This window comes from Ziziphus jujuba, chromosome 9 (assembly GCF_031755915.1).
Source record: "Ziziphus jujuba cultivar Dongzao chromosome 9, ASM3175591v1".
NCBI classification, from domain to species: domain Eukaryota; kingdom Viridiplantae; phylum Streptophyta; class Magnoliopsida; order Rosales; family Rhamnaceae; genus Ziziphus; species Ziziphus jujuba.
The window spans coordinates 4,834,443-4,849,272 of NC_083387.1; the positions used below are offsets into that span (position 1 = coordinate 4,834,443).

A 14,830-nucleotide genomic window follows, 5' to 3' on the forward strand; every position below is an offset into this window, starting at 1 on the left:
TGGACTTAGCAGAGAGTGTAAACATATATATGCGCCCTGAACTGAAAAACCCAAGAGGAATCTATCTCTAGATTCTGGAATCACTTCTCTTTCTCTTTTTTCTTTCAATAAAGAAGCAGAAAAAAAAAAAAAAATGTATACGAGAGACAGACGACGCGTCGTCCTACGTTATTCAGCAAAATGCTAAAGCCCATTGGCTTTGGAGAGAAAAACAAACGACGGCCTCAACTGGTTATGCATTAGCATAACATTTGAGTACTCAGTCACAGAATTCTTGTCTCCCCAGCTTCCGGTTTCCATGGCCGTCCGACTTTGACGCCAAAATCCTTATCCCCTTTTTACTTGAAAACCCTTTACTCCGTCGTCTCTGATGAATTTGCTGGTACGTATTTCGTGCGGGGGCATATTGGTCTCTTTTTCTTCTGCTTTTTGACATTTTCATTGTTCCATTACTTTTTTTAGCTGCGTATTTTCTGTGAAATAGAAGAAGATAACGATGCAGAAGAAGGAACCGGATGAGCCGCCTGAGGTTCCCGTTTACTGGATTGAAATCTCTGATTCGGTCTCAAAGCGCTACCAGTTTGAACCCGATGGACACCTCTCCGTAAGTCCTTTGTTCTTCCACCACCTCTTTCTTTATTTATCACAGTATGAGTGTGTGTGAGTATATACATATACATGCAGTTATGGCTTCTGGGTTAGTTGTAGTTTCAGGACCAAGTTCCATAAATGGCGTCGGGAGAAGTTTGGAAGGTTTTGTATGTATTGAAAATGCGCAGACTAAAATCACAGCCTTGCCTTAAACCCTTTTGAAGGTTTTGAGGAAGCTGGTGAAATGGGAATGTTCAGCGATTAGGTTGCTATTAGGGGGTCCGGTGATGGATGGGATAGTGAATTTTTACATGGATTAGGATTGGGAAAGGGCATATAAACAAAGCTCCTTTGATGGGTTTGACCCAGGAAATCAAGGGGTGTGTTATGAGGTAAAGTTGCCTTGGCTTATGGTTCTCAAATTGTTATCCTGTGTCACCCGGCTTTTGGTAAATTTACACAGCTTTCCACAAGGTGCACTCCTATTGGGATGGTAAAATTTGTTGATGATATTAAAAATGGTTACTTGTCCATTGTGCTATTGGTCACTGTTTCAGTTGGTCTTATAAATGTTGTTTGTTTGTGTACCGTTGAGTTTAAGACATTATTTTCACAAACGGATTTTAACCGTTGTGACTACTTCTGCAGGTGACCGTAGTTAATGACTCAAGACCTGCTGTTCAAAAAGTGGCTGATTCTTTCCTGAATAAATTTTTTCCTTCAGGATACCCATATAGGTGACTTATTGTTTGATTCTTGTTAGAACTACAACTAGCATCGCAGTAGATGTGCTCATTACTCCTTCCAACGTTTTATATCATGTAGTGTGAACGAGGGGTATCTTAGATACACACAGTTTCGTGCACTGCAACACTTCACAAGTGCAGCCCTCTCAGTGCTATCAACTCAGGTCTTGTCCTGATACCTACAAAGCATCTAGTAGTAAATTGGGAACAACTCTTGAAATTTTTAACAACAAAACATATGGTTGTTAGAATTTACAGAGAAAAGAGATAGACTTGTTTATATGAATTGCAAATATAGTTACCCTTTCAAGGCATGAAAATATGAATTTTTGTATTTGTCTGTTTACTTTACTTTGTGTATTAGTTAGAATAAAAATTGCAATTTGACCAGTTAAATTCTTAGTTGATTTTTGTTTCTCCAAAATATGCATTTGTATGACAACTGTAGTGTTGGGGTCTGCATCCATGTTTACTACTTTGCAGTCGCTGCTGTTTGCTGCAGGCTTGCGACCCACCCCTGCACAATCAACCGTTGTTAGTTGGGTAAGTTCCAATTTGTTTAGATGAGTATCAAATATCTACTCACAATCCCTGATTACATTCTTTTTCAAATTCTACAAAGTCTGTCTTTTGACATGCAGATACTAAAGGATGGCATGCAGCATGTGGGAAAGCTTGTATGTAGTAATTTGGGTGCAAGAATGGATTCAGAGCCTAAGTGCTGGAGAATTCTGGGTTTGCATCTTTACTCTGGAGCTCATTTTTATACTCTATGTTTGGTGTTCTCTACAGTTGCATATTTAGTTTTGCAGGTCAATGATTAACCAATTTTGGATAGCTTACTGAGTTATAATTTTGTCTTGCAGCTGATATACTCTATGACTTGGGCACGGGCTTGGAAGTTCTTTCTCCCTTATGCCCGCATCTTTTTCTAGAAATGGCTGGCCTAGGAAATTTTGCAAAGGTAGATATCTATGTGCATACCAAGATATATGCATTTTGACATGTGCACAACCATATAGTGACCCTCTGACATAACACCCCCCTGTTTGTTATTAAATTTAGATTCTCCTTTGTTGAGGTTATCTACCTTTTGAGTAACAGGGTATGGCAGTTGTTGCAGCAAGAGCAACTAGATTACCAATATATTCTTCTTTTGCCAAAGAAGGCAATCTCAGCGACCTTTTTGCAAAAGGGGAGGCTATCTCAACTCTTTTCAATGTTGTTGGAATGGGAGTAGGAATTCAGTTAGCATCCACTATATGTTCAACAACGCAAGGCAAGGTATAGATTCTATATCAGCACCTGACTCCATAATTTATTTATTTTTATGGTCTTATATAATATGCATTGGTATTTTATATTTTTGGTGGTTTGAATTTCCATCATTCTGCCAAAAGAAGAAAGAAAGAACTAATCTTTAGTATCTCTTTGCAGCTGATTGTTGGGCCTTTTCTTTCTGTCATACATGTATATAGTGTCGTTGAAGAAATGCGAGCAACCCCTATCAACACATTGAACCCACAGAGAACTGCGATGATTGTGGCTGATTTTCTCAAGGTTTGTTATGGGTTCTCTCTCTCTCTCTCTCTCTCTCTCACATATATTTAATTTATCATTTGATTGGCATCCAATCCAGGCAGGAAAATTTTCAGGCCCTGCTGACCTCAGGTACCGAGAAGATCTCCTATTTCCAGGGCGACTCATAAAAGATGCTGGAAATGTAAAAGTTGGAAGGTCTTTACATAAGGTTATTAAGCCTTCAAAACTTGATGAACTAAAACAAATATTCCATGATGAGAAGTTTCTCTTAAGTCCCGGACATAAATGGATTGACATGGTACTGGAGCACAATGCTAGTGGCGAAGATGCATTAAGAGGGTGGCTGGTCGCTGCTTATGCTGCAGAACTGGAAAGGTCTAATCACGAGCACAGTGCTTCTGTATTGGAAGCAGCTTATGAGAAGATGAATGATGTATTCACTCCATTCATATCTGAACTGCAGGCCAAAGGGTGGCATACTGATCGTTTTCTTGATGGAGGAAGTCGTTTTGCAATGGCACTAAGCATATAGTCATAGGCAATCCTTTTAAAAGTTAGAGAAATTCTTTGACTGGGTAGCGTTTTGCCTGATTGTAGAACATTTAGACATGTAATTTATAACATCTATTTGATTTTGAGTTTGATATTCTGTATTTTTTATATTTACAGAATTCTGTAGGGCTGAGAGACTGAACCCATTTTCTCCATAGGGTTCTAGGGAGCAACCAAATTTGGTTTTTATTTTTATTTTTATTTTTAACTTTGGGTTCTAAATGCATGATAATAATTTTTAATGATTTAATAATGAATATAGTACTGCATGTGGTCTAAAGCAAGCAATTATGAAACTACAACCTTTGGATGCTTTCTGAATTTTGAGGGTGAAAAAGTGAGGTAGGTAAGGTTGGTTCATTGACTGGGTTGATGTTTTTAAGTTAAAAATGGCATTGGTTTGAACAAAAATATTCGTAGCGGTTTAGATTTTGATGAAGCGGACGGTAAGCAGTAAGTTTTTGGTAAACTAAATAAGCGGAAGCTGTAAAAGTGCGAATGGTGATATTCATTTGTTTGGCCTGAAACCAAGTCATACGTATCTCCAAGAAAACACCAATTTTATTATGTCGTCCTAGCAATCATGGAGTAGCTCTTGGTCTTTATGATAAGTTGGAATATCAGACTTGAAGCAAAATAAATAAATAAGGGGTTGGTATTTACCAAAAATAAATAAATAAATAAAAGGTTGGAATATTTGACTATACTTTGGTCAAAGTCTGCACTTTAAAATGATTAATACCTGAAATTCGAAAAGCTTTGACATTTGGTATAACAAGTATTTTACTTTTTGAAGATTTAATGAGTCGATTTTCCTATTTTTATGTTGTATTAATTTCTTATTCATCATCGTTTTTGTTATTGTTATTATCATATACTATTATTGATACATAATTTTTTGTCATAACTAATATCGATTATCTCTAATTTTGAAAATTTAGAATGCTAACACATAGGTATGATGTTTGTTAAAATTAATTATATACAAAAAGATGAAAAAATTGTTAGGTGAGATTTATTCAATTGATAAATCATTTATATCTAGGATTGAGAAGCCATAAATTTAAAACATAAATGATCCAAAAAAAAAAAAAGGTTAAAGTTGTTAAAATTGCATCAACAAATATCAAAGAAAGTGCTTACTAAAAAGCAGAGATTTTTCTATTTTAATAATTAATTCCAAATATATATATATATATATATTTATTTTATTAGATCATCTTCAATAATAAATATAAATCATTTTATATATAACAAAAAAATTAATATTATTTAAATCTAAATGACATAAGTGCATGTTAATTTTAAAATTGTTCCTTAATAATAATATGCATAAAAAATTATTTATCATTGTTAATTAATTATACATATCTATTATAATTTATTTTTTCAAAAAATTCATTAAAAAAATTTTACTTTTAAAGAAATTTTACAATATTTAACAAGCTTCTCTATAAGTATATTTACTTTGATAATGTCTAAATCATATCGTATGATAAGAAATTGAAAAGTAATTTCTTTAAAATACTATTTATAATTGTTTATATAACATATTTATTTTCACAATTCAAATATCCATTAAAGATGCTCTTAATAACTCTATCTCCCATTTATGGTCATGAAAACAATTTAACAAATTAAATTAATACATGATCTTGACGCATGAGTGCATCATTAACATTTTTTTAGTGATGCATAGTAAAAACACGATTTCTATATTGCCTTTTGAAAACTATTTTTCAAAAAAAAAAAAAAAAAACCATTGTTTTGATTTTAAGATCCTAAATTATGAATTTTCTTTTTGGATAATAATTTTTGGTTCGAATGCTCACGAATATCATATAATATTGTAAAACATGATAACATATATGGAGAAATCTTATTCGAATTTATTAGGATTAATTTCATTTTTTTAAAAAAAATTTGACTTAAATACAATTTAATCCTTCTAATTTCAAAAATATTATCAATTTTTTTAAATTTGTAAAAAGTTTTGTATTTCTCCTTACATACTCCTGTAGAGATGCTACTTGTAATTTTCAAATTTTAAAAAATACTACTAATAATTTTTAAAATTTTAAAAATTAAATTGTAATTAAAGTAAATTTTAAAAGATCCAAATATAATATTCCCCGATTTATTATTATCCCTGGTAGCAAGCTTATAGACGCCATTCCCGTTTACCACTTTGCCACTGCTCAATATGTTCATCGTGGGTGTCCGGTTCCACGAATATATGTAATTGCCTGTATACATTAGCAGCCTTTGTAATTTAAAGCCACAATCAAACTTTACTTTGTCATTTTATTTTTTAAAAGTAACTTTACTTTATCATTAATATAATAATATTACAGCGGCTGCTCACTATTACATTATATCAAAATATAGTTGAAGATAACGAAAAGATATGTATATATATATTTATATGTGTGTGTGTGTGTGAAGTTGATCTATCATGCTGGCTGATATATCGAGCGAGAGAGAAAGCTTTTACGGTGTGTATTATTTGCATGTGAACTATATTTAAAATTAATATTTTAAAAAAAAAAAAATATTAATTTTGTTATATATATTGTGTACATATACAATAAATTTGATATTTTTTTAAAAATATATTAGTTTTGAATACTGTTCACATTCTAGAGTTACTCTAGATATATATATATTCTTAATTTGATTTTTACCCACCATACTACCTCCTAATTAGTTAAAAATTATATTCCTACGTAAAAAATATTAAAGTAGTCATCATTGACCATAAAGGGGATTTCACTTTGGTCATCAACTTTATGCACAAATTTTAAATGCGTTTAATCTAGTGGCTGCTACTACCTGGCCGATTGAAGCCAAACAAATTTTAAAAGAGTTTAATATATGTATCTACTCAATTAAATAATGAGACTCAAATTATGTTTTTTTTTATATATATAAATACTAATATCGGAATTTTCTTTTTCAGTTTAAGTTAGTAACGATTGAAATTTAAAATTATATTTATTCATTATTTATTCCGATAAGATTTATTTTTCATTTAGATAAGATTTTAGTATTCATTTAATCCATAATTTGTTATTTTTAAATTTTAAATCATAACATTTGATGTCTAAGACTAATAAAAAAAATATAATGTTAAAAATATCAAATTGTGCTGATATGAGCCTGCTTAATTCTTATAGTGTGTATCATATTTGATAAAAAGAGTGAAAGTGGTAGTATATATGTACATCTAAATTATAAATATGTATCACATTGACAATAACTATTGATAATTGAAGCCTTCATTCAAGATTTAGTGATAATATCTAATTTATCAATACATTATGAACAAGTATTTTTTTAAATTTTTAGTATTATTATTATTTTTTGGACTAAATCTAAGTTTTGTGCCTGCTTTAATAACCATATATTGTGATATCTATATTTGGGTAATATACATGCATTTATTCATATATATGAATAAATTATTAGGCAAGTATATGTATAAAAAGACATGGAAACCTGTATACAAGGATTAATATCATGTTTGTGGAGCTCTTTCGTCGACCTCAAAAATGCAAATGGCATAATGATGATGATGTGATTCGTGTGCCTTTTTTCTTGACCATGACTTCAATTCCTTTCCGACATTGGAAAATGATCATTTTTAATTTCCCCACCTACAATATGTTTTTCACATAAAGAGTAAGAAACAAGTGTCCAGAAAAATTATATTTTTTATATGACCAGTATCTATATACTGACAATTGATTGATAAGAAATTTCAACTCTAGTGCTAGAGCTTCAAGTCTCAACCCTCTGGGTTGAAAGCTTAGTAGGTTGATGCACAAATTCACCCTTCCAACTTTTTATTTTATTTTATTTCATTTAAAAAACTAGTATATGGATAGGGCCTGGCCATATATCTAAGTATATGAAGAAATAAAAATAAATTTAAATGACAAACAAAAACTGCATTTTAATATTAGATAATATATTTTAACACTAATAGGATAAAAATGGGGATACCAAAAAAGAAACAGAAGATTCATTCAAACTCTAAACTTTTAATAGCAAAAGAAAAAGAAAAAATTAGTGATTTTCTCAATGACTGTATAAATCTTCATGGGAAACATCACAAACATAAAATAAATTCACGTGCATTATATATATACATATATATGTACTATTTTTATTTCAAAGACGTTTTGAGAAAATATTCCTTTGGAGCATTCAAAAGATGGCGGATATATATCAATTTCAATCGCACGTAGTCATCTTTGGATTTTGGCCTATTTTGCTACATTCAGATAACGAGATTTATATTCTATGTTGGAATTCGTCAATCCCACGTTAATTATACCTTGTAATATGTATGCACATGTATCCAAAAAGTTGATGAGAAAAAAAAAAAAACTTGAATGTTCGGACCATATATGTACAAATGTTGTATGATGCCTGTGGGTCCAAAGTCTAAACTGGGCATATTTACACCCCCAAAAAAAAAAAAAAAAAAAAAAAAAAAAAAGCTTAAACTGGGCATGCGATGCACATATGAGCCTCTTGATATACAGATAACGACATGTACCCTTTGCCTCTTGTGCATGTCCTCCGCAATATAAACATATCTATTTGGTATGATCCTAAGACTTTCAATTTCTTAATCAGTCTATTTCTTTCATATCTAACCATGGAACAAATCCCACTTCTGACTTGATAAATAATTAAGCCTTTCTATACGATCCAGGATTAATAAATAACCTCTGCGCATTTTCAGTCTTTCCAAAATCTCGTGCCACTATTATTCTCCTAGCTAGCAAGCACATGCCCACCATTAACTAGGTCAATCATTTTTATTTTTATTTTTTTGCAATTTAATTTTCGTGAAATTGACTGGTAATTTTTTTTTAACACAAAAATTTACAAAGTATATATAAGCAATTACATCATTCCCCCCACTTTTTCTTGCACTTTGAATATGCATAATTTAATCTTTAACGAATCCTGTATGGCTTCAAAATCCCTAGCGATCTCTTTTAGAAATTTGGGCTAAATTGGTTGAACTTGATTATAAAGAAAGATTAATTCTCTTCCGATTTTCAGTAAATTCTCATTTTAAAAAACTCATAAAGTGATATTTTACTTTCTTGAAGAGCCATAGTCAATGTCGGTAAAAGTCATGGATGCACATTGACTAGTATTAATTTAAAAGGGTATTCTGAACTACTTTGGTAGCATGTTGGGTCATTCTCCGTTCCAAAAAACTTTATAATAAAAAATAATAATAATAATGTACACTTGCACTTCAGTAGAAAGAGTCAAGATCTTGCATATGATGGTTTTCCTCGATTGTCCACCACTAGGTCTTAATACATTTAACAAGGAAAAAAGGCATTTTCATATGTCTAAAATATAGTATTATTGTTGAATGAAGAAGACGACAAACATGGCGTATGCAACAGCTTTTCCCTTAAGCGTCCAGTTGAAGTTAATTTATCATTTCTCTTTTTTTAGACCAATAAAGGCACGGGTGGATTATAACACTTCAGTGCATCCCTCATCACTGACGTTTAAAATTGTATTTAATTGAACCAAAAAAATAAATAAATAAATAAACAGTGACTGCCCATCTTTTCAGCCAAAATTATCCAGTTTTTCACGGAATTGGATTTTGTGGTTGAATAGCATAGGTATCCAAATGATACCCCACAAGTGATATTTACATTTCATTCTACCTTGTGGAATATCGGAATATTATACGTATTTATAGATGAATTTGGATTTTTTGGCTTTAAAATCAACAAGAATTATATTTTATCATGATCTCATCTTTTGGAAATATTATTGATTAATTTCCGATTAATGTCACTCTTCATATCAGTATGCTAGTTTATTTGATATTGTTCAATATTGCTACTATATTGTTGAGATCTTGTTTTGCATAGGTTTTATTTTCGGCTTTATCTTTTTCTTTTGCTTTTTTAAAAGGACTTTTTAAGAAAACTATTTTTTTGTGGGTTTTTATTGGTTATAATTGTTTTTGAATGTCCAAAACAATTTTTAATTTATTCAATAGTTTGATATTACAATTAATATTATTTTACTCTTTTTATTTTCGTATATTTTTATTTTCTAATATTAATCAAGTTGACCCACTTCTCTTTATCGCCATCTTTCTTGTACAGGTTGACCGAAAAGTTCTTTCTTTATTCAGATTTAGTGATATTCAGGTATTTCTCAAATACGGTTGCTGATCCCCACCTTCAAAGTAATATTAATGCCGGTATAAAATCATGTACTTTTTTCCTCCTACAATGTTTGAAATCCTCCACATGATTACAAATTTTCCGAACAAGTATTGCATTTATATACGGCGGTGAAGCTGGCATTGAGGCTAGTGGCTTTTCTGTCCCACAATTTAGTTAAAATATAATTCTATTGGCTTGATGATTAATGATTTCTTAGTTCTGATCAGAATTTAGAGTCAAATTCGTTTCTTGAAAATGTGTAGAGGACGCAACCTTAAATTATTAATTAAGCTGACAACAGAGAAAAGCACTTTATATTTTGAAAAAGAAAATCAAATTTGGGCTTTGGATTATTTGCAAAATTGAAATTACAGAGAAAACGACCTATTCCTAATGTGAAATTTACATGTAAAAGTGCAATTAGCCTAATAAAATCCATGCCCCTAAATAATCCCAAAAAAAAAGAAAAAGAAAAAGAAAGACTATGTCCTTAAACTGACAAGGTTGATGTGAGCTGCTACTTGACATGGATCGGGAAAAAAATATATTTAAGGGTTCGACTTCTCCTATTCGCTTAGATTTCTGATGAGAAAATTAATTAAAGAACAAAAAAATATATATATATACAAATTCATTTTACCGACTGTACATGGACTCGAAAGCAGCATGTTTGTACTTTAGTCTACCCATGGGCACCAGCTAGCTCAATTACCGTCTTTCTTTGACCCTCCACCAATGTGTTGTGGTGTTGAATTCCAAATAGTGACAAATACTTTTAGAAGAGTCTTAGCATGCCCATCTATTTTGTTCATTGACAAACGTGTATATGTATATATATGTAGGTATGGTCAAATTATATAAATTATACAAATTTAATAGCTGTAGATAACTGTTTTTTACGATCTCTTTTTATAAATTTTTTAATATATATCTCAAAATTGATATATAAAATTTTATATATATATATGTAATGATCTTTTTTTATAAATCATTTACTATGTCAAATTAATATATCTATGTATGTATGCTTTCAGTAAATAATTATAAGGTGCATTCCCAATTAATTAAAACCTAACGCGTTCCTACTTGCAACTAGCAGTCTTAATCACTTCTTTTTCAATATGTTTTTGGCGGGTCGATAAAGGGTGAGTTTGACCTTTTGAATATTCAACATATTATTAGTATGATATAATTATTTGGATGGATTTTGTGTGTGGCTGTGAAAGTAGTGAAATTTTCAAGCTTGGGGACCAATATTTTGCTTTGAGGCTGCTGTTATAATTAATTTGACGTCAAACAGCCAGTCCCTCCTGAATTAATTACAAGAAAGATGTTGAATTGGAACAAGCATATGCATCAGTTAATTCGAAAGTCATTACTGCTGAGCCATTTGCCTAGATTTTCAATTGGCTTGGAATTGGAAACTTACTTTGAAAGGTGAAAATTGATCATATTTCAACCATTGTTGTTAATTGTAAGTTTCAAACATGTGTTTAGTCTTGTTGGAGAAAAACATATATATATATATATATATATAAAGTTACTCTAATGATAAAGTATTAGGATTTGGATTTCCATATATATATATATATTAATTTTCCCCAAAAAAAAATAATATATATATATATATATTATATTTATAGAGGGAAAATAATCCAAAATTTTTTATCCTAAAACCGTTATTATTAAAAGTGGTTTTAAATTAAACCAGCTAATTAACCAGGACAAAAAAATATTAAACCAGCTAAACTAATATACTGAGTAATATTAATTTGTCGTTGATGGTCATCATAACAATAAATTATAGGATAAATATTTCAAAATAGTCCAATTTATAAATTATGATTATTAAAATCCCTGACCATATATATATTGTTAATATGTTATTTACAGGTGGGTTAAAAATAACATTTTTCTTTTTTTGTTTTGTTTTGGTATTGAATTCTAAATCATATAGTTTTTTTAATTAAAAAAAAAAGAAAAAGAAAAGGAGACTAATGCAAGTGTAGACCGCGCGTGTTCACATCTGAAGGGGCAAATCCGCACGTTTACATTTGACTATCCAGCCAATAACATCACCACACCCCACAACCACATGAGAAAAAGGGGTGGAGAAATTTCGTGGATATTGTAGGCGGAGAGTGTGTGTGTGTGTGTGTGTGTGTGAGCGTGCCTTTTAGAATTCAATGGTGTACCTGACTATTTCTTCTTAGTACTATTAATTTACAACTGTGTATGTATGTGTGTGTGTGTATATATATATATATATATATATATAGAGCCCTCCATCCTCATCCTTCTTGCTATTGCTTTGAGACCTCTGGGATTAAAAACAAACAGTCTTAGAAACAATATTACACATACAATTAGCAAAAGCCCAAAGAGAGGGTTTCTCACTTCTCAATTAGTTCCTTAACTAGAGATCTTTCAAAATGGTGAGAGCCCCATGCTGTGAGAAGATGGGTTTGAAGAAAGGTCCTTGGACTTCTGAGGAAGACCAAATTCTTATCAACTACATTCAACGGCATGGCCATGGCAATTGGCGTGCTCTTCCTAAACTTGCCGGTAATTTCCATTTCCAAACTTGTAATTTTTATCATGTCTACATATATATATATATATATATATATTATCACCCATGGCCTTCATATTCATCCAACTTCTGAACTATATATATATATATATCTTTTATTATATCTACATGATTAATCTATAAAACTACCAATTAACATTTTCCAGAATGGATTATCAGTATTAATAGGTCTAAAATCTTATTATATTTTGCCCATTTTCCAGGTTTATTAAGGTGTGGAAAGAGTTGCAGGCTACGATGGACGAACTATCTGAGACCGGATATCAAACGAGGGAATTTTAGCCCAGAAGAAGAAGAAACTATCATCAAATTACATGAAATGTTGGGAAATAGGTATGTTTTCCATCATTATTATATCTTTTTTTTTTTTCCTTCCCCACTAAATAATATTACTTACATTTTTCATCATTATCCGGGTGTCGATTAACACTATACTTACAGAATAATAATGGAGAAATTAATTGAGCATCTAAATCCTAATTAATATTCATCAACTTGTTAATTTTTGTTTATTTCAAAAGGGATATTGTATTAGGGAAAACATGTGGGGGCATAAAAAAGATTCTTTGCGTGACCATTTTGTATTCTTAAAATCTTTTTTTTATTAGAGGAAAAAAAATAAAAGCACGTTTTCCTAACTAGTTAGCATTTAAAAATGCTGCTACACATGCAAGTTGCACTAAGGGTAGTGCACATAATAATTCATATGTGAATCATAGAAAGCAGATCATCACAAATATTTCCCATTTGAAATACTCAAAAAAGAACAAAAAGGTAGAATTATACATTATTAATCAAGTGCAAATCTTAATGAAGATTTTTCCTTACTTTTTGCAGATGGTCGACAATTGCATCTAGATTACCTGGCCGTACAGATAATGAAATAAAAAATGTGTGGCATACCCATTTGAAAAAGAGACTCAGACACAACCATAACACTGAGGAAACAAAACGACGGCGCTCCACTGCCAATATTATTTCCAAGCAAAACCAGGAGGCCAAGAAGGAAGAAGACTCTACCATGATTAATTATAATAACAATTTTTCAAGCAATGTTATTAAGACAAAATCTGAAAGCATAGAGTATAATAGACCAGTCTCACCACCACAGTCTTCCAGTGAGATCTCCTCGGTGACCACCGGTACCACCGATAGTAACAACAACAACAATGATGACTTTAGCATGAATGTCGAAAATTTCTCCGAAATAATGGACGAGAATTTCTGGTCAGAAGTTTTGTCATCAGCAGAGAATTCTGATGAGGTGGTGAATGATTTCTCAGCCATGGGTAATGTGGAACAAGAGCTTCAATTTCTCAACTCTCCAATAGCGTCTATGGAGCTTGTTCATGGTTCAAATTCGTACGATAGTGGCATGGACTTTTGGTACAACATCTTCACAAGAGCTGGTGAAACATCAGAATTTTTGTTACCAGATTTGTGACCCAAAAAAAAAAAAAAAAGTACTTACTTTTTTTTTTTTTTTTTTCTAATACTTCTTTTAGATGGGAAAAGGGCACGAATTAATCATTGCTAGTTAGCTGGCCAATTTGTTGATCCTTAGGATACTTAGGACAATTTTTAACGCGGCAAAGTTGTCAAATTTAATTATACAATGTATAGATACTAATTAATTTGGCTGTGGATTAATTAGAATTTCTTTCTTTTTTTTTTTTTTTTTTTTGTCATTTTACAACAAATTTAAAATTTGTAGTCCGGCTTGTGATCACTCATGACCTCCCACATTTGTTTGTAATTGGTTTATCAATAAAGTTAATTTTATTTGATATTAAAATGTCTAATTTGATGATTGTGATCGTACCTGTTCCTTTACAGTGTTATGGGCTCTAAATTATTTACTAAAACATATTTATCGAAGGATATATATTAATATATAATTGAAAAATATTAATATAAATTAATTTAAATAAATAATTAATTAAAAATAAATTAATTAAATATTGATATATTATTTTTATATTAAAAACAAATAAATTTAATTAGTATTTTGATGATTCTAGCATTATAAATATTCTTAACATAATATCTATACAAGTTAAAAATAAAAAAAATAAAAAAAAAACATTTTTAACAAGCACCTCATTTATAGTTTTTATGCAAAATAAATCATGTGTGGATTTTTTCAAAAAGCCAAAAAAAAAAATAAAAAATCGTGTGTAAATTAAATGTAATATGCATTAATAATTAATTGCACATGTTTCATGGGGCACCACTTAAAAGTCCAAACAGTTAAAAGTTATCCACTCATTGTAGATGTAAGTCAGATTAAGGACATGTTACCAAAAACATAAAAGTCAGATGAAGGACAACGTGCATGACTGATGTTTCTGGCGTGTCCAATCTCTAATGGTCTAATTCAATAAAAAATCTATAGATATACAAACATGTACAGTGAAAATACTGGAGATTTTTTGGCTTCTTGTTTGCTTTTAATGAATTTAGACACCGAAAGGAAATTTGAGCAAGCTTTGTGCCAGCGGATTTGATATATATATTTGAGCAACTGTTTGCAATAAAAAAAAAAAAAAAAAACATAAAATTTAGAAAGAAATCTGTGTGGC

General features: G+C 30.7%; 2 protein-coding genes across 3 annotated transcripts; both read left to right on the forward strand.

Moving 5' to 3' along the window:
• Positions 1-56: 56 nt before the first annotated feature.
• Positions 57-3,523, forward strand: LOC107405541 (protein root UVB sensitive 2, chloroplastic). Of its 2 annotated transcripts, none has more exons than XM_016012609.4 (10): positions 57-382; positions 463-604; positions 1,240-1,328; positions 1,417-1,501; positions 1,821-1,880; positions 1,979-2,072; positions 2,204-2,301; positions 2,442-2,621; positions 2,775-2,897; positions 2,977-3,523. In XM_016012609.4, exons 2-10 carry the CDS (start codon positions 497-499, stop codon positions 3,409-3,411), a joined length of 1,272 nt encoding a protein of 423 aa, XP_015868095.2. In that variant the 5' UTR covers positions 57-382; positions 463-496; the 3' UTR covers positions 3,412-3,523. The 2 variants fall into 2 exon arrangements, with proteins under 2 accessions (XP_015868095.2, XP_015868094.2); XM_016012608.4 differs by having other exon boundaries at positions 485-604.
• Positions 3,524-11,941: 8,418 nt separating this feature from the next.
• LOC107425754 (transcription factor MYB13) lies at positions 11,942-13,917 on the forward strand. Its single transcript, XM_016035781.4, has 3 exons — positions 11,942-12,220; positions 12,452-12,581; positions 13,086-13,917. The coding sequence occupies exons 1-3, from the start codon at positions 12,088-12,090 to the stop codon at positions 13,690-13,692; spliced, it is 870 nt and encodes a 289-aa protein (XP_015891267.3). The 5' UTR covers positions 11,942-12,087; the 3' UTR covers positions 13,693-13,917.
• The last annotated feature ends 913 nt before the right edge of the window (positions 13,918-14,830 follow it).